This window comes from Microplitis mediator, chromosome 2 (genome assembly GCF_029852145.1).
Source record: "Microplitis mediator isolate UGA2020A chromosome 2, iyMicMedi2.1, whole genome shotgun sequence".
In the NCBI taxonomy this organism is placed as follows: Eukaryota; Metazoa; Arthropoda; class Insecta; order Hymenoptera; family Braconidae; genus Microplitis; species Microplitis mediator.
The window spans coordinates 19,729,077-19,755,258 of NC_079970.1; the positions used below are offsets into that span (position 1 = coordinate 19,729,077).

At 31.1% G+C, this 26,182-nt stretch overlaps 6 protein-coding genes across 6 annotated transcripts; 2 read left to right on the plus strand and 4 right to left on the minus strand.

Moving 5' to 3' along the window:
• Positions 1-46: 46 nt before the first annotated feature.
• On the plus strand, positions 47-2,691 carry LOC130664260 (tonin-like). Its single transcript, XM_057464134.1, has 3 exons — positions 47-232; positions 297-841; positions 2,355-2,691. Exons 1-3 carry the CDS (start codon positions 47-49, stop codon positions 2,689-2,691), a joined length of 1,068 nt encoding a protein of 355 aa, XP_057320117.1.
• On the minus strand, positions 2,651-3,621 carry LOC130664263 (28S ribosomal protein S33, mitochondrial). The gene is made up of 2 exons (XM_057464137.1): positions 3,461-3,621; positions 2,651-3,120 (listed from the first exon to the last, which is right to left on the minus strand). The coding sequence occupies exon 2, from the start codon at positions 3,113-3,115 to the stop codon at positions 2,786-2,788; it is 330 nt and encodes a 109-aa protein (XP_057320120.1). The 5' UTR covers positions 3,116-3,120; positions 3,461-3,621; the 3' UTR covers positions 2,651-2,785.
• Positions 3,622-3,725: 104 nt separating this feature from the next.
• Positions 3,726-6,891, minus strand: LOC130664261 (speckle-type POZ protein-like). The gene is made up of 2 exons (XM_057464135.1): positions 5,562-6,891; positions 3,726-4,055 (listed from the first exon to the last, which is right to left on the minus strand). Exon 1 carries the CDS (start codon positions 6,600-6,602, stop codon positions 5,583-5,585), a length of 1,020 nt encoding a protein of 339 aa, XP_057320118.1. The 5' UTR covers positions 6,603-6,891; the 3' UTR covers positions 3,726-4,055; positions 5,562-5,582.
• Positions 6,892-8,429: 1,538 nt separating this feature from the next.
• LOC130678753 (speckle-type POZ protein-like) lies at positions 8,430-10,078 on the minus strand. The gene is made up of 2 exons (XM_057486198.1): positions 8,818-10,078; positions 8,430-8,741 (listed from the first exon to the last, which is right to left on the minus strand). The coding sequence occupies exons 1-2, from the start codon at positions 9,903-9,905 to the stop codon at positions 8,732-8,734; spliced, it is 1,098 nt and encodes a 365-aa protein (XP_057342181.1). The 5' UTR covers positions 9,906-10,078; the 3' UTR covers positions 8,430-8,731.
• A 7,249-nt stretch (positions 10,079-17,327) lies between these two features.
• On the plus strand, positions 17,328-21,162 carry LOC130678521 (ankyrin-1-like). Its single transcript, XM_057485779.1, has 2 exons — positions 17,328-17,522; positions 17,599-21,162. The coding sequence occupies exon 2, from the start codon at positions 17,601-17,603 to the stop codon at positions 21,144-21,146; it is 3,546 nt and encodes a 1,181-aa protein (XP_057341762.1). The 5' UTR covers positions 17,328-17,522; positions 17,599-17,600; the 3' UTR covers positions 21,147-21,162.
• Positions 21,163-21,375: 213 nt separating this feature from the next.
• On the minus strand, positions 21,376-25,281 carry LOC130678523 (TD and POZ domain-containing protein 1-like). The gene is made up of 3 exons (XM_057485788.1): positions 25,149-25,281; positions 23,905-25,049; positions 21,376-22,514 (listed from the first exon to the last, which is right to left on the minus strand). Exon 2 carries the CDS (start codon positions 24,996-24,998, stop codon positions 23,946-23,948), a length of 1,053 nt encoding a protein of 350 aa, XP_057341771.1. The 5' UTR covers positions 24,999-25,049; positions 25,149-25,281; the 3' UTR covers positions 21,376-22,514; positions 23,905-23,945.
• Between the last annotated feature and the right edge of the window lie 901 nt (positions 25,282-26,182).

Consider the following 26,182-nt stretch of genomic DNA (forward strand, 5'->3'; position numbering starts at 1 on the left):
AATAAAATTAAAAAAAAAACAAATGATGGCTTTATCTTTATAAATAATGTCAATTTTGATATTAATATTAATTTTAATTATAACATTTAATATTTTCGTTGATAATCAACAAATAGATGATGATTTTTTTCCATACTTGGTACAATTTTATACAATAGTACCTTGTGGGGGCGTATTAATTACTCCGGATTGGGTCTTAACTGCCGCACAGTGTCTTGTTTACAAACGTAATGTAAGTTTATTAATTCCTATTTAATATTTTTATTTATTATTAACACTCTGATTAATTAATCTAGTCGATTCTGGTGAATATCGTTGGGTCTAACGAGACAGTAAGTAAACCAATAGGTGTAAAAGCAACGTTTATTCATCCGAATTTCGATATGTACTCAAAAGTACACGACCACAGGCACAACGTCGCTCTTATGAAACTCTACCGCCCATTTAATCTACAGCATCTACATAATTCTCAAGATTTTTCAAATAAAACCAGTGGCATGTTCGTTAATATTGGAGCGACTAAATCAATAAATTCCTATGATTGTTGTTTTATATACGGCTGGGACAGTATTTTATTTTCTAAAATGCGGGTGTTTACGAAGCCTATACAAATAATTTCAGTACAACCCCGAGATAAAGATGCCTGTGTAAATAATATCAATGACGTGAATATTGTATGTGCTAGTGGTGAAAGCCGGAAACAGTGCGCAGGTAATCCGGGGTCACCGATTGTCTGCAATGAACTGGATGGGAATAGTCGCGTACTTGGAATAGCATCTTGGACCAACTATTCACTTCAATGCGATGGTTCTTCAACTTATTTAAATCTTACTTCCTTTAGGTAATTTTATTAGTACATTACACACCTAGGGAGGAAAGTTGGACATTGTAAGCCGTGTGTGCAATCGCTTACATGAGCCAAAGGTGAAGGCGAAGGCGACAAACACGCGAATTGGGACGTCCAAAAAATAGTTTACCATAACTGCGCCGAAAGTTTAAATTCCTGCCCTGTTTAGAGGGAAGAAAGTCGTTTTCTTAACCCGTCAGCACTCTGTTATGAGCATTTTGCTCACAGGACACTATTCAAATTATAGGATGTCGCTGTAGTGCAAGTGAGACACTAAAAAACGTGGCAGTGCTGAAGGGTTATTGGGGAAACGCCACCGGACCTCTTTCTCACATTCAGAAAAATAAACGAGACGATCTTTGTTGCACTGGTACACGCAAATAATTTTTGAGTAAAAAGTGCCCATAAAGTTTGGTACTAAGGACATCTAGCCAGTATCTAAATTTTTAGTATGTTGTTAGTAGAAATTACACTTCATTTACGTGCTATCGAGTAGTAGATTTTACAATGTGCATGGAAGAAATTTACATATTTATCGCATGTCCTCATAGTATCAAACTTCTTGGGTAATTTTTACTAAAAATTTCTCTGCGTGAAGAGTAAATGATAATTTTGAAACAATTTTTCGGAAACGAATTAGGATTTTCGTAAATATGAAATTTTGAAAAACGCTAAAGACTCCCTATTTTAGGTTTTCAGTGTTAGCCCGTCAATTAAATTGAATTCAGATTGAAAATCGGTTGACGTTACCCCTTAATGAGAATCCAAATGATAAAAATTAACGCCTGTGCAATTCTTCCCACAAACAGGGGCAAAAATTGAAACTTTCAGATACAAATCTGGTGAAAAACCGTCACCACACCATTAACTTCAGCTCGGATAGGCAATTGCACAGGGTTGGAATGCCCTACTATCCTCCCTGGATGTGCAATTTACTATTTAATGATACCAGCATCGAAACTTAAAGTTTAGTGTCTCTACAGTCAGTCGAACAAGCAAATTTCAGTCCAATGCCGCGAATTAATATTAGCAATCGCGTAAATTTTGAATCCCTCCAGTCAGTGGGAGGAAATAAATAATGTTTCTGCCCGCTGACTGAAGACTTTCGCAATTTAAACTCTGATATATCATTTATTTAATAGTAATTGCAGGCCATTAATTTTATTTACATGACAGTTCTGACTGTGATTAAGTTTTATAAAAATTAGTGTGAATAATCAATAGTATTTACAGTTTTTTCTTAATTATAAATTGCAAATGACAATTTAATAATTGATCACTTTATTAGTCTTAAATTAACTTATTTCTGACTGGCCGCTGACACTGAAACTTTAAATTCCAATGCAGGGAATCATGAAAAATCTAGTGTGTAACTGATGAAACACAACTTCAGACTGCGGGTGATGTCAGCCTTCACCCTGGTCTGAAATTGTTTTGTTTCATCCCTTGTCACATAAAATACTATAATTAAACAGTATTACATTTTTTAATTAATTTATTATTATAGATCGTGGATAAATGATTTAATATCAATGGACTTTAATTTAAATTATAATTTTGATAACTATAGTAGCACTGAAAATCATAGAATTCAAAGTAAAAATCAAGTTACTAAAATAATTATGGACAATCATGATATTGGTGATTTTTCAACAACAATTAAGACACTTGAGCGTCATAATTATGGAAATACTGAGCGAACTGATAAAAATGTAGAAGAAAAACCAACTGATAATGAAGAACTCTCGGATATTTTTCCTCTATATAATTCGTCATGCGCAAATTTATTAAACTCAATTAATTTTCTTGTACTTTTAGGGCTTACCTTTATTTTTAATTTATAATTTAAATTCAATAGCGATGACAAATAAATTTATGAATTAATTAATTATAAATTTATTATAATTTCTATAAACTTTTATACATATTTTAGAAATCTTATTTTCCACGTAATGATTTCTTGACGCGGGGTTTTTTACCTCTCAGAACTCGCAATCTTTCAATTTCCTCTTTCCAATCTAAATGCTCATCACGATAGAGACCATAGAGACGAAGATTTCTCATAAGCCAACCGATCTCCGGAAGTCGTGGGTAATATTCAACAATTTCTGGACGTTTTTGTATCGGTTTTTCGCTAAACATTTGGACGACTTTCATCGATTGAGAGTTTGTAGGACGAAAAACCTCACCGAATATTCTATTTGACAGGTGATTCATACGTTTTGCGTACGTCGTTGATACTTTTGCCAGATCTACGTACTTTGACATCGTGTCTAAATAATTAATAATTCAAAAAATATCATTGTTAGAATGATACTGAAGTTAGCCGACGTCTAATAATTTTTTGATTTTTTTTAAACAATAAATTACAAAAAAAATATTTGAAAAAATTGCACCTGTAGCTTTTTTAATTTTCCACGTGCGAATTTTTAGTTTTCGTTTTTTTTGTAAATTATTAGTTGACAAAAAAATTTTAAAATTACTAATTGTCTGCTAACTCCAGAATCATTTATTAGAAAATAAATTACTGATAAATAGGTTAGGATTATTTTGACATCATTAATATTGACAGTAAAAAATTATTTCAAACACTAATTAATTTTAAAAACTCACCAGAATTATTGCCAAGACTTTTTTTTACCAGAAATTGAATTGGAAACAATTTTTTTTGTTGTTAATTTTCATAGATTACAAGAGGACTTTGTTTTTAAAATTTCTGTTGAGGTAAAAAAACATCATGCGCATATCAAATTTAATGCGCATGCGCGATTTTAAAATCTTTGGTACGAAATTTGAATAGTTAAATTTTTTTTTTTTTTTTAATTATAAAATAATTTAAATAAAAAAGATTAAAAGCACAAGGAAATGAATAATTCAATAAATATATAAGAGTAAAATCAGCACACAATCAAAAATTTTATTTTTTAATAAACATATTAAATATTTATAGAAAAATGCACGCGACTTTGTTAAATATTTTTTTTTTTTATATATTATTAGTATATTTATAATTAGTTTTGAGACGGAATAAATTTATTGTCTGTATTTATTTATATTTATAATATATTGAGGTAGTTTTTTTTTTAAGTACTTCAGTACATGAGTACGATAATGTACTCGTAAGTATGAATGCTTTTTAAGTAAACTTGCATTAAATTGTTTTTGATTTATTTGTCTGTAGTAGAACCTGGTCAAAGTCTTCCTTCATCTAAAAAAAAAAAAATTATAAATTAAATGTATTTTTAAATCAATAAATGCTTTTTTTAAATCATAAATACTTTTGTTGTTCACATTCATACTCAGTTTGACTTTAATTAATTAATGAGATATTAGGACACTTATATACGTGCAATTATTTTTTTATTTTATGACTGAATGTAGCAGACATCAGACAAATTCAAAATTTTAAATAACCAATAAAAGAAAAATTTTAAAAAATGCGCGTTTCAGAAATTTGAAATAATTCCTCAGGTAAAAAACATTATATATAATTATATATGATTATTAGAGTGAGCCAAAAAAACCAACCTATCGAATTGACGTCTTAAAAAGGACCTATATATCGAGAAAAAAATTCTCCTAGTGGGCAAAATTTTTAGCTCAATTTTAAAAGGTGTCGGTAGCCATTTGAAATTTCCCATTTAAATAACATGCAAAAAAATTATTTTTGATTAAAAATATTATAACTTTTGCACCATGTGAGACAAAAATTTGGCTGTAAAATATTCTTGTAGGGCATTAAATCTCTTAAAAGAAAGTCCTCGGAGTCGAATTTGTAAACTCGATATTCCGTATACTAACAGGCTATCAAAGTCTAGAGTAAACAGAATCATACAAATTTAAGGCTTTATTTGGATTTTCCAAATACTTTTCTTTTATTGTGATCGATAACAAAATATTATTTGTAACAACGTGGATATTGTTGGTGATTTCATTGCACTACATGTAGAACAAATTTTCTCGTAGTATTGATATTTTTAATATCAAAGCCTTAAATTTGTATGATTCTGTTTACTCTAGACTTTGATGGCCTGTTAGTATACGGAATATCGAGTTTACAAATTCGACTCCCAGGACTTTTTTTAAAGAAATTTAATGTCATACAAGAATATTCTAGAGCCTAATTTTTATCTCACACGGATCAAAAGTTATAATATTTTTAATCCAAAAAAATTTGTTTTGCATGTTATTTAAATGGGAAATTTCAAATGGCTACCGACACCTTTTAAAATTGAGCTACAAATTTTGCCCAATGGGAGAATTTTTTTCTCGATATATGGGTCCTTTTTAAGACATAAATTCGATAGGTTGGTTTTTCTGGCTCACCCTAATGATTATATATAATTATATGCAATTCATATTTAATTGTATATTAATATATGTAATGTTTTTTTTATATATAGTCATGCCATTTTATAGAAATGAACTATAAAAAAGATGCATTCTAAAAGGCAAATGGTCCCTTCAATTTCTTTTTAATCCCTGAAAACTGTGTAAAATATAAATATGTTATTATATATAATTATATACAATTATATTGGGCCATTTTTCACATATAATTATGGGTTTTTAAAACAATTTGTCTTATCATTGTAGAGTTCTAAGGGAGTCAACAAATAGCGACTCGTTGGTAAAAAATAATAAAATAATTCCACTTATATGTGTCCTTATTTCCCATTAATTAATTAAAGATAAATAATAAATGTATAAATACCATCAGTAATTTAAAAAATTATTACGACGTTCCAATTCCATATCCAGATGTCGCAAATTTCTCAATGAGTTTCAATGAAATAAAAGGATTAGACTTTACTATTTCTTGATAATCACTTGTAGTCATAATACGTGTAATGTTACTGACCACATAATCAATAGCAAAGTCAAATAACTGTTTGGCATTAAAGCGATCAGCTAATACCATAATTCTGACTGCATTATAATCTGTCAAAGACTTTCCCAGTGATTCTTCACACAATTCCACAAGTCCTGGCAACTGGTACTGATCAGCAACTTCCAGTAACTGCTCAGCAAAGTTATCAAGATCAGTAACTTTGTCGGAGTAAATAAATTCAAACACCTTTTCAAATAATTCTGGATCAATATCTGGTACAGTTATTTTATTTTCTTTTTTTTCTTTCATATCGTGACTGAGCATCGCATAAAAAACTGGACTTCTTACCATCAGCAGAGCTTTGTGTGATTTAAATTCTCTGTTACTCACCACCAAAGTAATGTCACTTGCTACAGTGACATCGAGTAGCTTTTTAAGATCATCAGCAATTGAATATTTTGAAGACTTTGATGGGATTTGAACACTCAATGAATAATGATCGTATACTCCAAGATCTACACATATTGTTAGTGTATTATTTGGTAAATATTCTTGTTTATTATTAAGTAGCTCATGTTTGAAGATGCTTATTTCCGGTCCACGACATGGAGGTGAATTATAAAAGTAATTAAATAACTTGACTAATTTTTTTTCTTTTTTATAATTCAAAATAGAAAATGTATACTGAGCTCTCAGATTCTTTTTCAATGTATTTGAGACAAGATATATCAGAATTCTTTCTTTGGACGAATTCAACTCCAAATACCATTGGTTTTCAAAACCAGCTTTAACTGAAAATTTTGGAGATTCAAATTCAACGCAACTCACATTAAAATTGGGCGTGTCAACGAGTGATGTAAAGTCACCAATTTCCCATTCGTATTGCAGCTTATGTTTCACGGTTTTTGAATTATATCTTTCCATTTTTTAAATTTTATTTCTTTTATCACTGAGATTATGGAAAGAAATTATTTTGTAATTATTATTGAATGTTTTTTAAATAAAATTTAGGCACAGCTGTTTTTGTTATTGAATTTGTAGGTGTACTAGGTTATTCAATGGTGAATCATCTACGAAACTCTACGGTGGTACGGAGTAAACAAGTCGAAAGCGCATGAACCGTTAGCTAAATGTTTATATTTAGAACTAGAGTTTTTTTGGGGTGACGACAAACGATTTTTGATTCATAAATTTATTGATGAAAGCTGGAAATATCTGATAGAAATTGTCAAGCGTTTTCTTGAACTATAAATGACTAAATAAATTTTTATAAGACAATAAAGTTAGCGGAGATCTGACAATTTTTAAAACTAAAATAATAAAATAAAAAAATGCACGTTTAGAAAATTAAAAAATCAGTACATAAATTTTTTTTTTTAATTTATTATTTTAATTATTTGATTTTTTTATGATACTGAATTTAGCAGACGTCTAATAGTTTTTGAATTTATTTAAAAATGATTAATTATAAAAATAAAAATAGTTCAGAAAATTCCTGTAGTTTTTTTAATTTTATACAAGTGTTTATTTGTAGATTTTTTTTTTGTCTCTAGTTGGTTGAAAAAAAATTCAAAAATTATTAATTGTCTGCTAAATTCAGGATCACGATTTTTTTTTTGTATTTAAATTATCTTATGTCTGTTACATTTACGCTGATTTTTATAAGACAGTAAAGTAAGCGGATATCTGACAGTTTTTAAAACTTTGAAATAATAAAATAAATGTTTATAAAATAAAAATTAATAAATGCATGCTTAGAAAATTCAAATATCAGTACATGCATGTTTTTTAAATTTTTTTATATATCATTTAAAAATTGTCTTATGTCTGCTACTTTATACCAACAATTTTTATTTAAAAAATTATTATTTTTTAAATGAAAATTGTTTTGATTTTCTGATTAATTAAAAGAGTGTAATATTTATTCCAATGTGAGAAAATAAATATAAATATTTATGAATTTAACAAATATTAATGATATTTAAAGAATTGTGAAGGATATTCTCAGATTATACCCCCACTTTTTAAAAATACTCAATGACCTTGAACTGTCATAACCGTATTAAAATTTTATTAATTATTTAAAACAAAGACAATTAGTTACAACTTCGCCGATATAGATTTTTAAAAAAATTACTTACAGTTGATATTGTCAAGTATAAAAAGTGGAAATGTAAAGATGGATGAGATATATATTGTAAAGTTTTGTAAAACACAATTTGTGATACAAATAAAATAAATTATTATTATTACTTACAGTTGATATCAATTAGGAGTTAAACGAATTTCAGTTAAATTTTCTCATGTCAACATCATAATTTGAAGTATCAAATTTTATGAGTATGAATGTAGCAGACATGAGATAATTTATATATAAATTTTAAATAAACAAAAATAATGGAATTTAAAAAAATGCACGTACTGATTTTTCATTTATTTAAATACGCGTTCATTAATTTTTATTTTACTTACATGTTATTTATTTATTCAAAAAATTGTCACCTGTCAGTTACATTCACATTCATTCAAATTTTGTAGGCAAAATTTATTTACCAAATTTCGTTTGACTCCTAATTGATTAAAACTCTAAGTAATTTTTTTTTATTAATTAATAAAATTGTAACTCTGTATGAAAATTGAGTCATTGAATATTTTGAAAAAGTAGGGGGGGGGGAATGGTTCAGCTCTTAGGACACTAACTAAAAAAAAACTTGGTTTTAAACGTCATTATAATAATTCGAGAACAAAAAATTTAATGTTACGATACTTTAATCCAAGAAAAAAAAATACTTTTCAACAATTCGTCATTTAAATTAAGTACCATAATTACAGGAAAGTATATTAATTAATAATTAATAAAATAAATTCATTTTTAATCTTAAGTATCTATTAGATTTTTCCAAATAAACCTGAGCAATTGTATCGTCTATAAATAAATTTATAATCAATAACTCATTTATTTATTTACTGTCATCCATGATTGCAGTAATTGTCCACACAAAAATAATAATTAATTAACTTTATTTAAATCTCCTTCATCAAAAAATTATCTTTTATTTTAAACTGAAAAAAAATCAACATATTAATAAATTTAAAAATAAATAAATACAGATATAAAAAACTAGTATAATTATTTTACTTTTTTTCTCTCGAAAAATAATTAATGACTTCAGGAGTTTGTGGAGTAGCAGGTATATTAATTAAGTTCGCAAGTTTTTCAATAAGAATCAATGAAATATCAGGATAGAACTTAATAAAATTAACATAATAAGTAGTTTTCATAACACGTGTAATGTTGATAGCAACGAACTCAATTACGTAATCAAATAATTGTTTAGCGTTGTGTCGATGTGCTAAAACCATTATTCTAGCAGCGTTTTCCACAGAAATTGAACCACAAAGCAATTCTTGACAAGTTTCTTTTAAACCTTTCAGCTGATAATCGTCTGCAACTGCAAGTAAATTTTCAACGTTGCTATCAAGATCCTCAACTTTGTCCGTGTAAATAAATTCCAACATGAGTTTACAGTTTTCAGAATTAATATTTGACAAAATAAATTTGTCGCCCATGTTTTCTTTTGTTTGGTGGGTGAGCCATTTGCAAAATACTGGACTTCGCATCATCAGAATTGCCCTGTGAGCTTTGAATTGTTCATCACCAACTTGCAAAGTAATGTCACTGGCTATTTTATGATCAAGAAGTTTTTTTAAATCATCGATGATTACACGCTTTGATGGTTTTGGTAAAATTTCAATTGTATTAATTGCCGCTGATTCAAATATTGTCAACTCAATGCCTATTGATAACATATTATTAGGCAGGAATTCATCCTTATTAGTAAGCAATAAATTTTTTTTGACAAATTTTTCACAGCCCCAGTCAATGTGAGAGCTTTCGAAGCTGTTACGAAAAGTTTGAGTAAATTTTCTCTTCTTTTTGTCATTCAAAATAAATAACAAACAACTTGCTCTGATTGGATCAGTCCCGTGGCTGTTTGAGGCTACTGTCAGTGACAGCCATTCTTCGTTATTAGAAGCTTCTCTATTTATACTTAATCTTAAATACCACAAGTTTTTAATTGTGCCTTCGATTGAAAAACCTGGGGACTGAAAAAATCCATTTTTGCTTGTAGCGAAGCTGGGTCGTTTAATGACTGATGCAAAATCATCAATTTCCCACTTGTGATTAAGTTTGTGCTCACCGATTTTACTGTCAGTGACTTTCATTTTAAACTAAATACTTTTTACTTATTTTTATTAATTACTATTAATAAAAATTGTTTTCACTGAATGATTGGCGCAAGTCAATGCTACTTATTCGTTTTTATTTGCAATTTAGGTTATAATTCATGTACATGGTAAAATTACCCCGCAAAAAAGTGCACTTCGGGTGTTTCCGGTTTTTACTCCCACTCTGGATGATTATGTACTAAATATTCTCCCACTTTTCTTTGCGCATGCGCAGTTTGAAAATTTCAGCGGGAATGATTTTTGAATTAATTTAAATTAAATGAGTGTGAATGTAGCAGACATAAGACAATTTATAAATTTTAAATAAATAATTTAAATAATGAAATTTTTTTAAATTGCGCGCGCTGATTTTTAAATTATCTAAATACGCTTTTTTTCATCTTTTTTCTACTCACATTTTATTCATTTATTCAAAAATTTAAAAAATTCATAATTGTCAGTTAAATTCACACTCATTTAATTCATCAGTTACTTCTGATAGAGATTCAGCTTTGCTGTCCAAATCATCAACTGTCAGTATAAATAAATCTCAACATTTCTCGGAATATTTCAGGAGCTACATCACTTATCATCAATATATTATTGTTACTTTCTTGCATTCTGTGGAGAACTGAAGCAATAAGTACTGGACTCCGTGATGATAAAATTGTCTTATGCACATAAAACTTTTCGTCACCAACAATTAAAATCACATTGACATTTATTTTCTTATCAAAGAGTTTCTCAAAATCATCAGTTATTTTAGGCTTCAAAATTTTTAATGGAACTTCCGTTGTAGTTGATGCATAATCTTCAAGTACAAGATCCACAGATGATGTCATAATATCATTTGGTAGTAAATTGGAGGTGATCTCCACCAATTTTTTTATTTCCAGAAATTTATTAGAACCCCAACTTTCATGAAGTTTGAATACTCGAGTTGATTTTTTAATACTTACTTATTTTTCATTATTATTATCCAAAATATAAAGAGAATATGTTGCTCTTACTGATTCTGTATCGCTGTGTTTTAAATACAAAAATTTTGACAGCCATTCGTTGACTTGTGTTACTTCGGTATTTTTAAATTTTAGTCTTAAGTACCACAAACCATTAATTTTAGCACTTGTTGAAAATTCAACAGATTCAACTTTTACGTCATCTGTACACGTAAGTGATACAATAATATTCAAAATTTTAAAAATACATAATTTTTAATACACTCTGAATGGTTTATGTGATAAATGTTTTATATCAATTTATTTTGGATGAATAATAATTGTTTTGTTTATTTCATTCAAAGTTCAACTAAAGCTTACGTAAAGTAAAAAATACTTTGGATGGGTATAAACAAAATTAATATGCAAGAGTTTCACCTTTAGTATATTGTGTGATTGCGATGTATACAAATATATATATATCTTCATATATTTGTTGGAATAAGTCTATGGTGTCATCTCATACAATTAAAATATGCGCAATTGGTAGATTGATAAGATAAATCATTAGTAATAATGCGGAATGACCGTCATAAATTTTTCGGTCAAAGTTCGTCATTTAGGACCGTAAAAAAATTTTTTGTCATAAATTTGGTCAGTCACAACCAGCTAGATGATTGGACACAATCTTTTTCTTAACGTCTTTGTAAATGAATGAAAAAATTTATTTTACCCTCCGTATTCTTATCTTGTGGTATTTTTTAAAAAGTAGCGGTATAAAAATTTTGAATTCACAGAAAAGTTACAAAGGCGTTTGTAAGATGTCACCACGATTGTGAAGGTACGCCATTTTGTTTACGGTCCGCTGACCGGTTAAAAGGTCAAAAATTACCTGACCGGTCGAGATTCGATTGGAAGACGTCGGACGTGACACATGCGTGCTACATTCAAGTGCAATTAAAAGTGAATAGATAATTAATCAAAACACACATATCTACAAGATATAAAGAGCGCCTTTCATAGCATCTAATTCTTTAGTGAAAACGAGTTATTTCAACAGAAATCATTTATTGAAACGTTAAGTCGCGCAAAATGCAAGACTATAACCTAGAAAACAATCCAATGACCGCAACAACACCAAACGGCCAGGATTCTAGAAGCAGGAAAAGAACGAGCTTACAGAGCCATCTAGACGCCACAGAAATTAAGATAAATAAATCTGAGAACAGATACACGAACGCAAGCAAAGCTCCCTTCACCGTACTAATTACCTACTCTAATGGTAAGGAAGACCAAAATGAAACAAAGAAAAAAAACATTGGAAACTTACATCCAATGGACGTTGGCAGAGCTTTAAGAAACAAAGACTCCGCTATTAAAAGAATTGACAGGAAAGGGGCCAATCTAATTCAAGTAACGTATGACAACCCCTTAGAAGCAAATAATCTTGTAGAATATCAAGAGACATGGCTACCAGAAAACTGGATAGCGTACATCCCTGATTACAAAACCACAAGAATCGGAGTAGGGAAAGGTATAAAAACCACTCTCACAGAAAAGCTAATTAGAGAAGGTCTAAGCTGGGACCATCATCCCATAGAGATTATTAAAATGGAAAGATTCACAAGACCTCCACCAAGAAATTGCCCACTAAATAACTCTGAAAGAACTCCTACCGAAACGATCAAATTTGTCTTCAAGGGAGAAAGACTCCCCACCCAACTTAAGATATTCAAAACGATAGTAAAAATCGTCCCATTCGAACCAAGAATAAAACAGTGTCGCAAATGCCAAAGACTAGGCCACCTAGAAAAACAATGCCGTGGCAAAAAAAGATGCCCAATTTGCGCTGAAGAACACGGCGAAGAAGACTGCGACAAAGCCAAGATCCACTGTGCCAATTGCAGAGAACAACATAAAGCAACCGATCAAAACTGCAGATCAAAAATTTACACTAGAATAACAAACAAAATTAGTGCTCATCTGAACATCGACAGAAAAGAAGCGCAAAAAATAATAAAAAGAGAAGGGCTGATCACCCTAGAAGAGACAAGCAAATGGCTAAAAAGACAACCAAGAGGAGAAGACAATTGGATTTTTCCAAACAACCACACAATAGCAGCCTGGCTCCCACCAACATGGAGCAATTCAAATTTCCAAGGCAGCAATGGGAAAATTCAACAAAGATCCAAGCCTCAGAACAACTCAAAGAGGAATTTTGAGACCAGAAGGAAAATTAGAAAGATCGAAAAAACAACAGATGACAACGAACCTCCCGATTTCTCCTCTCCAGAATCCTGGACAGAGGAAAGCAGCAATCAAGAGGAGGAAGCATCAGAAAAACAAACACAATATTACACAAATACTCAACAAACACCAATCTTGGTACTAACAACGAACGGAGTAGAAGAAACAAACTTCGTAGCTGTGGAACTCAACCAATTCACACAAGATCAAATCACAGCATTTGACAGCACCAACAATCAACTCATGAACCAAGACAAACAAGAAGCACTAAGCGTCTTGTCAACTGAAATTTCTCAAACCCAAAAGATCAATGAAATTCCAAATTCAATAGTGGGAGATTACCACTCCCATCCTACTGAAACTATAGCACAATGACTCAAACGAACTCCAATTTGAGAATAATACAATGGAACTGCAGGGGCTTGAGAAACAAATCTCACCTTATACCGAAAATCAGCACAAACAACGACATTTTAATTTTATCTGAAACTTGGCTTACTGAAGAAACAAAATATGGGATAACAAAAATGAACTTAAGCAGAAAAGATAGAGAAAACAGAGTGGGAGGAGGAGTAGCCATAGCAACTAGAAAAGGACTACAATATGAAGAAGTCTCACTAGATCACCCCATATTTTCAGACGAAGATTTTGAAATAATTGCAATCAAAATTATTTTATATCACAAAAAATTGACCGTAGCAAGTATCTATATCCCGCCCAACAAAAGAATAACCACAAACCGCTGGAAAATTTTACTAGAAGAATTACTAAGCATAAGTAACGAAGGCCCCATCATAATCGGAGGCGATTTCAATACTCACAATGAGGAATGGGGCAGCACAAGAACATCAGAATCAGGGTCAAACCTATCAGCAGCACTGGAAGACCTGGATCTCTGTGTATTAAACGACGGTAGCCATACCTACATAAATCACAATCACGGCAACAACGCGCTAGACATAACAATCACAAACAAAAACTCAAAAGCTGACTTCACCTGGGAAATGACAGACATGACTTTAAATAGCGACCACATCGCAGTCCAAATAACCATGTCAAATGCAACAGAGAACATTAAACACACACGTCCGCAAATACTGACAAAAAAGGTGGACTGGACACAATTCCAAGAGAATATATCCAACACCTTAAATAACACAGACTTTCAAGAAACCGATCATCTTACCGCATACTCTAAACTCTGCAACATAATAAGGAAAGAACTAATATCAAACGGCGCTAAAGAAACAAACAACAACCATCCCACACCTAAACACACAAATCGAAACAACAACAAAAGCAAGATTTGGTGGAACAAAGACTGCGATGAAATAATAGAGACCAGAAGAATCGCACTCAAAAATTACAAACAAAACCAAACTCAAGAAAACTGGAATGAACTACAAAAAACAATGAAAGAATCAGGTGAGAAGCTAAGGAAAATAAAACTTGAAGAAGGCAAGAAATTTGCCGAATCAATAAATCCACGAATGCCGATAAAACAAATTTGGAACATAATAAGAAGCTACGATGGAAAAACAAAAACAACACCAGACAACTATTCAAAAGAAGACATAGAAGAAGAAAAAAAAGCAATAGATAAGCTAGCCCCACCAAACGACTCTGATGAACACCTGAACATCACTATTCCAGAAGAAGCTGGCCGGAACGTCATAAAAGGAATCTGGCTCCCTTTTAAAACAGAAGAAATCAACTCAATCATCAGCCACCTCAAACCACACTCAGCACCAGGTACAGATAAAATCTCCAATGAAGTCATCAAGAATCTCCCACCCACAGCCATAAAAACTCTCACTCGCATATTCAATAGAATACTAGAAACAGGAGACATTCCTAAAGAATGGCTAGTAGATGACATATGCCTGATACCAAAACCAAAAAGCAGAGCACTACGACCGATCTCTCTAGCCTCATGCATGCTTAAGATATTTGAAAGAGCTTTTCTCAACCGCATGGAGTACTTTATGGAGACAGAAGAAATCATTCCCAGCAGCCAATTTGGTTTTAGGAAAGGTAAATCATGCCAAGACAACATAGCTATGCTAACAACTGAAGCCTACAACGCATTCGCTAAAAAGAAAATGATAGGCCTATTACTCATTAACTTTGAAGGAGCATATGACAACATGAATCCTCAGGTACTGGTTGACATCATAGGAAAGCTGAGAATACCTCTAAAAATAGTAAAACTAATAGCCAACCTTGCAGGCGAAAGAACAGTAAACTTTTACCGAAACGGAAAAATAATAGACACCAGGAGAATAAAAAAAGGTGCAGCACAAGGTAGAGTGACAAGCCCAATTGCCTTTAATACATATGTAAGAGATATAGACAAACACATAGGACAAAAATGTAAGATAGGCATGTACGCGGATGACGCGGGACTATACACAGTCGGAGACGATGAACAAGATTGCATAAACAACTTGGAAGATGGTCTTAGACACCTTCAACCTTGGCTAGAAATAATAAATCTCAAAATATCAATAACTAAAACAAAACTCATGATCTTAAGCAGGAAAAAAAGACTTCAAGGAGGAATACAGGTCAGAATAGACAATGCAGTAATTGGAAGATCAGATACTGCGAGATTTCTAGGAGTAATTCTAGATACTAAACTAAAGTGGAAACCTTTCATCCAAGAAGTGAGACGTAATATCAACAGAAGTGTTGACGTAATGAAAGCACTAGCAAGGAAAGCATGGGGAGCGCACCCATCTACTCTACTACAAATCTACAAAGGACTCACCAGAGCAAGGGCAGACTGGGCATGCTTTTGTACCCAAACAGCATGTCAAACACTCAGAAAACAAGTAGAAAGAGGCCAAAATGCAGCGCTTAGAGTTGTTTTAGGCTGCTACCCAGCAACACCAATAGTCGTCTTGCACGATTTAGCTAACCAACCAACTGCCGAGACTAGAGGGAAAATTCTGACCAGCAGATACCTAGCCAGAACATACTGCTCCAAATCCCACCCTCTAAATCAAAAATTAGTAGAAGCTGAAAACCTCAGAGAAAGGAAATTTATGACAAAGACCGGCGTATCCTTCCTCCATAAAGTATGGAACGAAGAAAAACAAAACATATCCAAACTCGAAAGATACGACAAACTACCCTGCTTTGAGATACCACTGAAACCACAACTCGAACACATAGAACAGAACATCGAAATAGGTAAAAAAATAAAAAAGAAAGAGGCAAACCCAGAAGAATTTGAAAGAGAAATAGCTAAAAACAGACCAAACTGGACTGTAATCTACACGGATGCCTCCAAAACAAAAGAAGACTCTCACATCGGCATCGCATTCACATCCGCGATGCCAAGAATGGATAAAAAATTCAAAATATCAAACGAATTCAGCATAGCAGAAGGAGAAGCTGTAGCAATACTTCAAGCTCTAAAAACGACAAAAAACATGGACAGCAACAATCTTCTGATTTGCACAGACTCAGCGAGCACGTTATCAGCTCTAAATTACGTAGGCATCTCTGGGAAAGTTAATCCAATCATCCTTGAAATAAAATCCCTTGTGAGCAGACTCAGATCAGCTGGCAGGGAAACAGAATTCTGGTGGTGCCCAAGCCACATAGGCATCAAAGGCAACGACAAAGCGGATGAGTTGGCAAACCAAGCCAGAATGGACGGCACCTACTTAGACATCAAACCAAACTATAAAATTTATGTTAGGTCCATAGAAAAGAAATATAAAGAAGAAAATACACAAAACAATGAAGAAGAATTCAAAAAAGCAGGTCAAACTTATAGAAAATACAAATCCACAGCAGCTAACAGCAATAAGAAAGCATGGTTCGAAAATAAAAACTTAAAAAGAATATCAATAACACTAATAAACAGGATAAGATCAGGTCACATATGTACTAATGAGTACCTAACTAAAATTAAAGTTATAAACGATCCTGCATGTGACTGCGGATACGAAATACAAGACATAAATCATCTATATTTCAACTGCAGTCTTACCAAAGCAGCTACAGAAGACTTTCAACAATTCCTAGCAAAAGAAAAGATCCAGCCACCCTACGACATCCGGAACCTCGCTTTCAGCGAGAACGAAAAAATCATCAAAAAAATTACTCAATTTGCAATAGACATCAAACACATAACCAATCTGACTCACATCATAGTTGCAGAGGAGGACGACAATCCTCCGACTTAAATTTTAAATCTCCCGCGAGAATATTCACACAACGCTTAACACATACACAACCATTGGCTGTACGGAATAACCCAGAGGCCAGCTGGGCAAACAACCCAGCAAGAGAGAAAAAAAAAAAAAACCTGACCGGTCAAACTTCCATCCTTTATCATAACGTTACATAGGAGCGTCGTTTATTGTTGAATTTTATACACAAGTTTTCAGTACATCATTAAATTATATTACAATTGGTATAGAAATAAATTTAATTAAACTCGAACATATTAAAAAAAAAGAAAATAATCTATAAATTTTACTTTATTTTAGAAATGAAAACGAGAGGAACCAACAAAAAAAAATTGATACCTGCAATGGCGGCAACGGAAGAACCGCCGAGTAAAAAAACTAAATATTCCAAACTCCGCAATAAAATACCAGAAGAAGAAATGGATGTTGATATTGATCCAGACTTAACTCTTCCTGTTGCGATTAAAAACGAAGACATTAAAGCAATTGACTATTTATTGAATAAAAAAGTTGACGTTAACATTAATCAAGAATCTTCTCCACCAGCTCTTCATTTAGCCGTCCAAACAAAAAACTTGGAGATAATTAATAAGTTAGTTGACCATAAAGCCGACATTAGCATTATTTATAAACATAAAACAGCTTTACATCTTGCTGTTGAGCAAGGGAACAAAGCAATGGTCGAAATACTTCTAAAAACTAAAGAAAATAAAAGTAAAGTTGACGTAAAAGTTAAAGGTCGTCATCCGACACCTCTTCAGGCAGCTATCAAGTCCGGTAACTTTGAAATATTAAAACTGTTAATAAACTCTGGGGCTAATATCATTAAAATTATTCGTGAAGATAATTTACTGCACTACACAGCCCAAAACAATACTGTAGAAATAGCTGAGTATTTAATTGGCCAAAGAGCTAAAGTTGATACTGACATGAAAAATAAATCGTCGCCATTTTATCGTTGCACGCCTTTACACGTCGCCATTAATTGTGGAAGTTTTGAAGTGGCTCAATTACTAATAAATAAACAAGCCAGCGTTCACACTGAGACAGCATGTGGTAAAAAACCTTTAGACTTAGCCATCGAAAAAGGTAATTATCGGATATTCAAATTATTAGTTGACTCCGGAGCGACTGTGGATTTGACTTACAAAAATATGAATCGATTACATTGGGCAGCTTATCATAATTCATTAGAAATTGCTCGGTATTTATTTTCTATAGGAGATGACATTAATTTTAGATGTTTCCACAGCCGGTCGTACTTTTATCAGTATACTCCATTATATGTTGCCATTCAGCAAGAAAGTGTCAAAGTTGCTCAATTCCTAATTAGTAAAGGTGCTAATGTTAATATTTGTGGAAAAAACGGCGAAACACTGCTTACAATTGCTATTGAAAAAAAAAATTCTGAACTATTTCAGTTACTCTTAGATGCTGGAGCTGAAATAAATGATTGCCCGAAAAAAATTTTACCTTTACATCAAGCTGTCGCTGTAAAGAATAACGACGTTACGAAATTTTTGCTAAAACGTGGAGTTGATGTTGACGTAGTTTGTAAACGTCCAGTGTCAAAATATTCAAATTTCACTCCGCTGCAACTTGCAGTAAGCACAGAAAATTTGGAAATCGTAAATTTACTACTGAAACATAAAGCTAATGTTAATAAAAGCACTAAAAAATTAGGATCAGCCATCGGAATAGCTGTGGATAGAAATAATTATGAATTGTACGAGTCGTTAGTAAAAGCCGGTACAGATATTAATAAACCTTCGAATATGACTCTGTTACATAGAGCTGTTGATGCAAACGGTTATCGTATAATTAATGATTTAATTACACGCGGTGCGAATGTTAATGCAATTAATAGATCTGAAACTTCAGAGTACTACGGATGCTCACCGTTACACATTTCGATTATGAAGGGGGATAAAAAAATGGCAACATTGCTCATTAAACAACATGCAAAAGTTGATGATGAAAAATTTATGAAAACTCCACTTGGTATCGCTTGCGAGTGCCGTAATTTTGGATTAGTCAAGATACTTGTCAACGCAGGTGCTGATGTTAATAAAATTTCAAACAAAGCGATGCCGTTGTATTGGGCCGTTGGTAAACAAAACTATCAAATTGTTAAATATTTAATTGATTGCAACGCTCATGTTAACATTAATTATCGAGGCACATCTCTACTCTATCACGCTGTGGAAAGTGGAACTATAGAAATAGTTGAGCTTTTGCTTAAAAATGGTGCCGAAGTAAATGCAATCAATGATTCTGGTGACACAGCTCTTACTGCAGCTGTTAAGAATAATAATTTGGAGCTGATGAAAATTCTAATCAATGCCGGATCTCAGGTAAATTTAATGAATTACCGTATTTATTCACCATTACACTGGGCCGTTGAGCGTCGCAACTATAGCACGACTCAATATTTAATCGAACAAGGAGCTGAAGTTAATAGCATTTGCTTAGATGAAACACCACTGACTATTGCTTGTTACAACGGTAGAACAGATATAGCTGAGCTTTTGATTAAAAGTGGAGCTGTCGTTGATGATGATGAAAGATTATATATGACAGCTCTCGGCATAGCTTGTAAGCAGGCTAATTTTGATTTAGTTGAATTGCTAGTAAACTTTGGAGCGAGTGTTGATCTTCGTTCCGATGATGCGACGCCGTTATATTGGTCGGTCAGTTCAAAAAATTTTGAAATAACGAAGTATTTAATTGATCATGGAGTTAAAGATATCGATGCTATTTCTCGGGGTACTACTCCGTTGCTCTTATCTATTGAACATCAATACATAGAAATAGCTGAACTATTGCTTGAACATCGAGCTGAAGTTAATATACTTGATAAAAAAGGTGCAACAGCTCTTGGATTGGCTATCAAGACTCGTAATTTGAAATTAATTGAACTTATATTACATGCTGAGGGTACAGATGTGAATGCTCTGTGTTACGGTTATCAAACGCCATTAGAAATCGCGGTGCAACAGCAAAATATAGCGTTGATGAAATTATTGATTAATCATCGAGTTAATTTTGATTTTACAACTAGAGGAGACCAGAATTTTATTTTTTATCTTTTAAAAGAAGGAAATATCGAAATGCTCAAGCTAATACCTGAAACTGTTGACATTAATTGCAGAAATATTGATGATGAAACACTTTTATTTGCTGCTATTCAACAAAAATCATTAGAAAAAATTGAATTTATTCTTATGAGAGAAGATTTTATTAGTATTAACGATATCACGGATAACGAGTCTGCGCTTCATTGGGCTGGTAAATTCGAGAACGAGTTGATAGTAAGAATTTTATTAAATGCTGGTGTTGATGTTAATATTGTTAACTGGGCCGATCGTACAGCTGCAAATACAACTGGCGGTATAATCAAAACAATTATCAAAACACATATAATTAAATTAAAAGCTGCTGGTTGTTATTTAAGATGTCTAAATTTATGGGCGACCGCTCATGACGCAAAATTAGATAATTTACATATTGAATGTTTAGAAGAAATTGAACTGATGAAAAATTTAAAAATTGATAAGACTATTATGAGTTACTATGATGTTATACGTATGAATCAACATAAAATCGCGGTTAAATTAAATAATTTTAACGGTAAAACTTTAAACGAAGAAGAGTTGCAGCTACAATTCCCTTTGTATGGTCGGATGATTTACTATCGTTTAATTAAAAGCTTACAAAGGAATAAATTGTTAAATATAAGTACTAATGTATTTGATAAACTGCTTTCTGGTCAACTACCGATTGATATTATAAGAGAAATTAATCGTTATTTAAATAACAGAGATCTCAAAATGTTATCTCTGTGCTAACAAATAATTTTTTTTTTCGTTTTTTGTTCTTAAAAAATCATAAAACTTAAATTATTAAAGATAAAATTGATAAAATAAAATTTATTCAAATAAATCATTGATAAAATATTTCTTTATGTTCAACAATGTGTTTTTTTTTCTAAAATATTAAATAAATAAACCAATTAAAAAATTTAACTTGAAATTTTTATCATACGCTTTAGATATTTATAATTATATTTTTATTTATTTATATCCCAACAGCTTACGCCAATAACAGGGCCAGATACATAATAGTATTAAAATACAAATCTATTATAATTACAATCTGGTAACAGAAAATTCCAAACAAAACAATAATTATTATACGGCTTTGGCCAACATTATAACAGGAAAATCACATTCTATGTCTAATATGAACAATAGTGTGATAAATATATGTAATATATAGGGTATCGAATATAACGTAAATTATATAATATAATGTTAATAATACAAAGTAAAGTAATGAGATGAAAAGAAATGAAATAAGGGATACAAAAATAATAATACACAGCCTTAGATATCAAAATGTCTCATAAAAAGTTTTTTTTCTGTCGGTCAAGTTCGAGAATTTCTCACAGATCATTGATTTCCGGTAAAATTGAACGAAGACAACCTTAAGAACCCGTGTATAATTACATGATTGTAATTTATTGTATCTCTTAAATTGCACGTGGTAAAAAATTCTGATTTTTTTTCCTCCGGTACTTAAAACCATAATCTTTTAAATAAATAAAATAAAAAAATTGGGGGTCAAGTTTGAAAGCTGGGAGTGCCAAACTACCTTAATTTTAAAACAATTAAGATTTTGCATCTCCTAATCTAAAGAAGTATAGGGTAGAAGTACCATTTGTGACCACTGCGCTATTTATAGACATTTAATACTTTATTTTAATTATCGACAAAGATATCTTTGGAGACATTTAAAAACTTAATTGCTATTGCGTGGTTTACAAATTACTTTATTTTAATTTTCCAAGTCTAAATCTGGTCCCAAAGCGGCCAAAAACGGCACCTCTACCCTAGAGTGTACAAATTTTTTTTTTTGTACCTAATGCGTTTATTAGTAAATTTTTCATTAATTTTATATTGTTAATTAATCATTTAAATTAATCCCAAAAGTAATTTTGGTAAATTTATATAGATAGTAAAAAAAAAGTATTTATTTACTTTATTTTACATCGAAAAAAATAACAAATTTACTATTTGTTTTTAGTCATTAATAGAATACGTCATAATAGTAATTCTTATCAAAACTATGATATATTTATGTATGCTAGGTGAGTAAATATAATTAAAGCTTCATTATTTTAATTCTTGAGCAGTCTTCGTATTGAATTTCTTCAACTAGAAAAAAGAAAATTGAATTTATATACAAATAATTGTCAAAATAAATAAATAATGTAAATTCAATTGTTAGAGTATGCGAATCGTGTTCGAAATTTGAATCGAATAATTCGTAAATTCTCGAACTATTAGTAAATTTTCAAATAATTCCAAAATTTTTTTTTCTTTTATTACTTAAAATTGTAATGTTTTTGCCAATAATTCAATTTTTTGCTAGAGGTAAATAGAGCTCAGACACGAATCTACGAAATAATTATTTTTGGTTACTTTAAAAACTAAACTCTCCATTAAGGCACATGCTTTTTTAGAATATTCAATGACTTCCCTATCAAAAAAATCCATGTGGAATTGTATGGGAACCCATAGGAATCCAAATAGTAAAGTGTAAATTTATGTAAGAATCCATAGGAATCAATATAGGAGTGTATGGGTATAGATTCATATAAGAATCCATGTAGGAATCCATGGGCATCTGGATTCCCATATGGAAAATCCACATAGGAAACTGGGTACCTGGATCCCCATGTAGGAAACTGTGGGTACTTGGATTCCCATATAGGGACTTGATATAGAAACTGGGATATCTGGATTTTTTTGTGAGAAATTCATATAGAAATTTAAGTTTCTATATAAGTAATTCCTATAGAATCCGGGGTATTTTGATTTCTATGTCTATCGTCTATTGATACGCATATACGAATAAAAGAACAGATTAATAATCATATGGGAGTCCATCCGAAAACGCCATGTGAAAACTCACAGAAGAATCTATCTATCTAGGCCGGATTCCCATATAGATTTTTTTGATAGAAGACACAATTTGACATGGATTTTTAAAAAAATTATTAGCAGCTGATATCAATTAGGAGTTAAATGAAATTTGAAAAATAAATTTCAGTAAAATCTTCATGTCAACATTATAATTTTGAATGTCAAATTTTTTAGGCTTAAACTTATTTACCAAATTTTGTTTAATTCCTAATTGATAAAAACTGTAAGTAATTTTTATTAAAATCTATATCTCGGCGTAATTGTGACTGCGCTGTTTTTTTTTCAGTTAATGCTCTAACTTATTTTTTTAATAATTAATAAAATTTGAATACCGTTTTGACAGTTCAAAGTCATTGAATATTTTTGAAAAGTGGAGAGCACTGTCTGAAACTGCCCTTAAATAAGAAATTGAATATTTGAAAGCTGATTAGAATTTTCTCGATTCGAATCGAGTAATTTAAAAAGTTATAAATAATTCAAAAATTTTATAATTATTCGATTTTATCGTATTTGAAAATTCGATTCAAAGTTCAAATCGATTCGATACAAATAATTCATAAGTTCGAACGATTCGCACACGCCAAGTAATCATGCAAAAAATATAAATGAAATATTTTACATTTTTAGTCTCAATAAATCTCTGAATCGAAAACATCTAATTTATAATGAACCAGCACCCGGAATCATGGACGCGAGTCTTTCAACAAGAATTGACGAAATAAATGGATTTGAGTTTGTGACTTCACTATAAACTGGAGTTTTCATAACACGTGTAATGTTGCTTATAATAAGCTCAGTAGCAAGTTCCAATAAGTGGTGAGCATTACTGCGATAAGCCAAGTCCATAATTTGAATAGCGTTGTCTATATCAAGGGATTTCAAAAGCAACTCTTGGCACAGCTCTTTCAGTGGCAGTAGCTGATATTTATCCGCAACTTCCAGTAGCATGACAACATTATTTTCCACGTCACTGACTTTATCAGTGTAGATAAACTCCAATATCATTTCAAATATTTTCGGATCCATTTTTGGTACAATAATTCTACTTTCGTTAATCCCGTTGAGCTCATTGATGGTGAAAATTCGGAAAAACTCTGGACAACGAGCCATTAAAATGGGTTTATGAGCTTTAAACTCTTTATTACCCGCAACCAAAGTAACGTCACTACCCAGTTTGTTAACAAGAAGTTGATTTAAATCATCATAAATTGAATGCTTTGCAGGTTTCGATAAATCTTGAATACTAATTGGCGCCACAGTGAAATCGTAAATAACAACTTCGGTACCAATAGTCAGCTGATTATTTGGCAAAAATTCATCCTTATTATCCAACATTTTTTTTATTTCTAGGAACTTTTTTGAGTACCAAGCGATGTGAGAACTTTTATCGATATTATTAAAGCATTGAGTGAATTTCTTTTCTTTTTTGTTATTCAAAATAAATAATGAACCCATTGCTCTTACTGGTTCTGTATCGTTAGTTGTAGATAATGATATTGATACCCAATCCTTACTGCCGGGTCGTTCTCCGGTGAAACCCAATCTTAGACACCATGAATTTTTTACTGTGTCATCTACGGAAAAGCTCAGCGATTCAAGAAACGTTGGCTTGCCTTCAATCAAGTCGGAAACATCAATAAGTGGCATGAAATCTTGGATTTTCCATTCGTGATAACCCACGCGCTTCACAAGTTTACGATTAAGTGTTTCCATCTTTTAAATAATAATTAATTTTTTATTCTTCTGTTTATAACAACACCCAACCTGGTAAGTGAAAAAAATTTGTTTTTCACAATAATGTTTTAAATTTTATATATTTATATTTTTAATTATTGAGAAACAATAAGTAATAATATGACTTACAGGATATTAAACTAATTTAGAACGACTTTTTTTTATTCGTTTGTTTATTGCGGCTGTACTCGAGTTACTTCTTGGCGGCCATTTGTAATTATTCTGATATTTCGATGCGCATGACTGGTACCTGGTACTTGCAGTTTAAAATTTTAACGTTCTTTTATATTAATGATACTGAAGTTAGCCGACGTCTAATAATTTATGATTCTGAAGTCAGCGGACAATTAAAAATTTTTTGATTTTTTTTTATCAATTAAATTTGAATAAAAAAAAACTAAAAAAATGCACATGTAGAAAATTTAAAAAACTATAAGTGCAATTTTTTTTTATAATTTCTCGCTTAAAAAAATCCAAAAACTATTAGACGTCGGCCAAATTCTGTCATAATAATTTTTAGTTTTTTTTTTAATCCACAAATTGAGACAATTAAAAATTTTCGGATTTTTTTTTATTTTCAACGAATCAATGGCAAAAAAAAAAACTAAAAATATGCATTTGTAGAAAATTTAAAAAACCATAAGTGCAATTTTTTAAAATATTTTTTTTTGTATCTTATCGTTTCTAAAAAAAAATCAAAAAATTATCATAAGTAAGAATGTAGCAGACATCAGACAATTTAAAAGTTCTAAATAAATAAAATAAATAATTAAACAAATAAAATTGATGAAAAATGCACTTATTAATTTCAAAATTTTCTAAATGCGCATTTTTAAAAAATTTCATTTTATTAATTATTGTCTCTATTTATTAATAATTTGAAATTTGTCTAATATCTACTATATTCAGACTCATAAACTTATCAGACGTCGGCTAACTTGAGTATCATTTTTTTTTTCCTTACGATAAATTATAAAAAATAAATATTTCAAAAAATTGCACCTATACTTTTTTGATTTTCTACATGTGTGTATTTTTAGGTTTTTTCTTCGTCTACGAACTTTAGAATCTTTTATATGAACCAGATTCTAAGTAGGGTAAACTGTCCAATCTCCAGCGCACTTACAACGCCTCAAAAATTTATGAGTGTAAATGTAGCAGAC

What these genes read in the sequence shown, in the direction of transcription:
- LOC130664260 (XM_057464134.1), top strand. Translation starts at nt 47, where the DNA reads ATGTCAATTTTGATATTAATATTAATTTTAATTATAACATTTAATATT. An exon ending in GTCTTGTTTACAAACGTAAT is followed by an intron (nt 233 to 296) that starts GTAAGTTTATTA and finishes TAATTAATCTAG; the next exon opens with TCGATTCTGGTGAATATCGT. An exon ending in TTAAATCTTACTTCCTTTAG is followed by an intron (nt 842 to 2,354) that starts GTAATTTTATTA and finishes TTATTATTATAG; the next exon opens with ATCGTGGATAAATGATTTAA.
- LOC130664263 (XM_057464137.1), bottom strand. Translation starts at nt 3,115, where the DNA reads ATGTCAAAGTACGTAGATCTGGCAAAAGTATCAACGACGTACGCAAAA.
- LOC130664261 (XM_057464135.1), bottom strand. Translation starts at nt 6,602, where the DNA reads ATGGAAAGATATAATTCAAAAACCGTGAAACATAAGCTGCAATACGAA.
- LOC130678753 (XM_057486198.1), bottom strand. Translation starts at nt 9,905, where the DNA reads ATGAAAGTCACTGACAGTAAAATCGGTGAGCACAAACTTAATCACAAG.
- LOC130678521 (XM_057485779.1), top strand. Translation starts at nt 17,601, where the DNA reads ATGAAAACGAGAGGAACCAACAAAAAAAAATTGATACCTGCAATGGCG.
- LOC130678523 (XM_057485788.1), bottom strand. Translation starts at nt 24,998, where the DNA reads ATGGAAACACTTAATCGTAAACTTGTGAAGCGCGTGGGTTATCACGAA.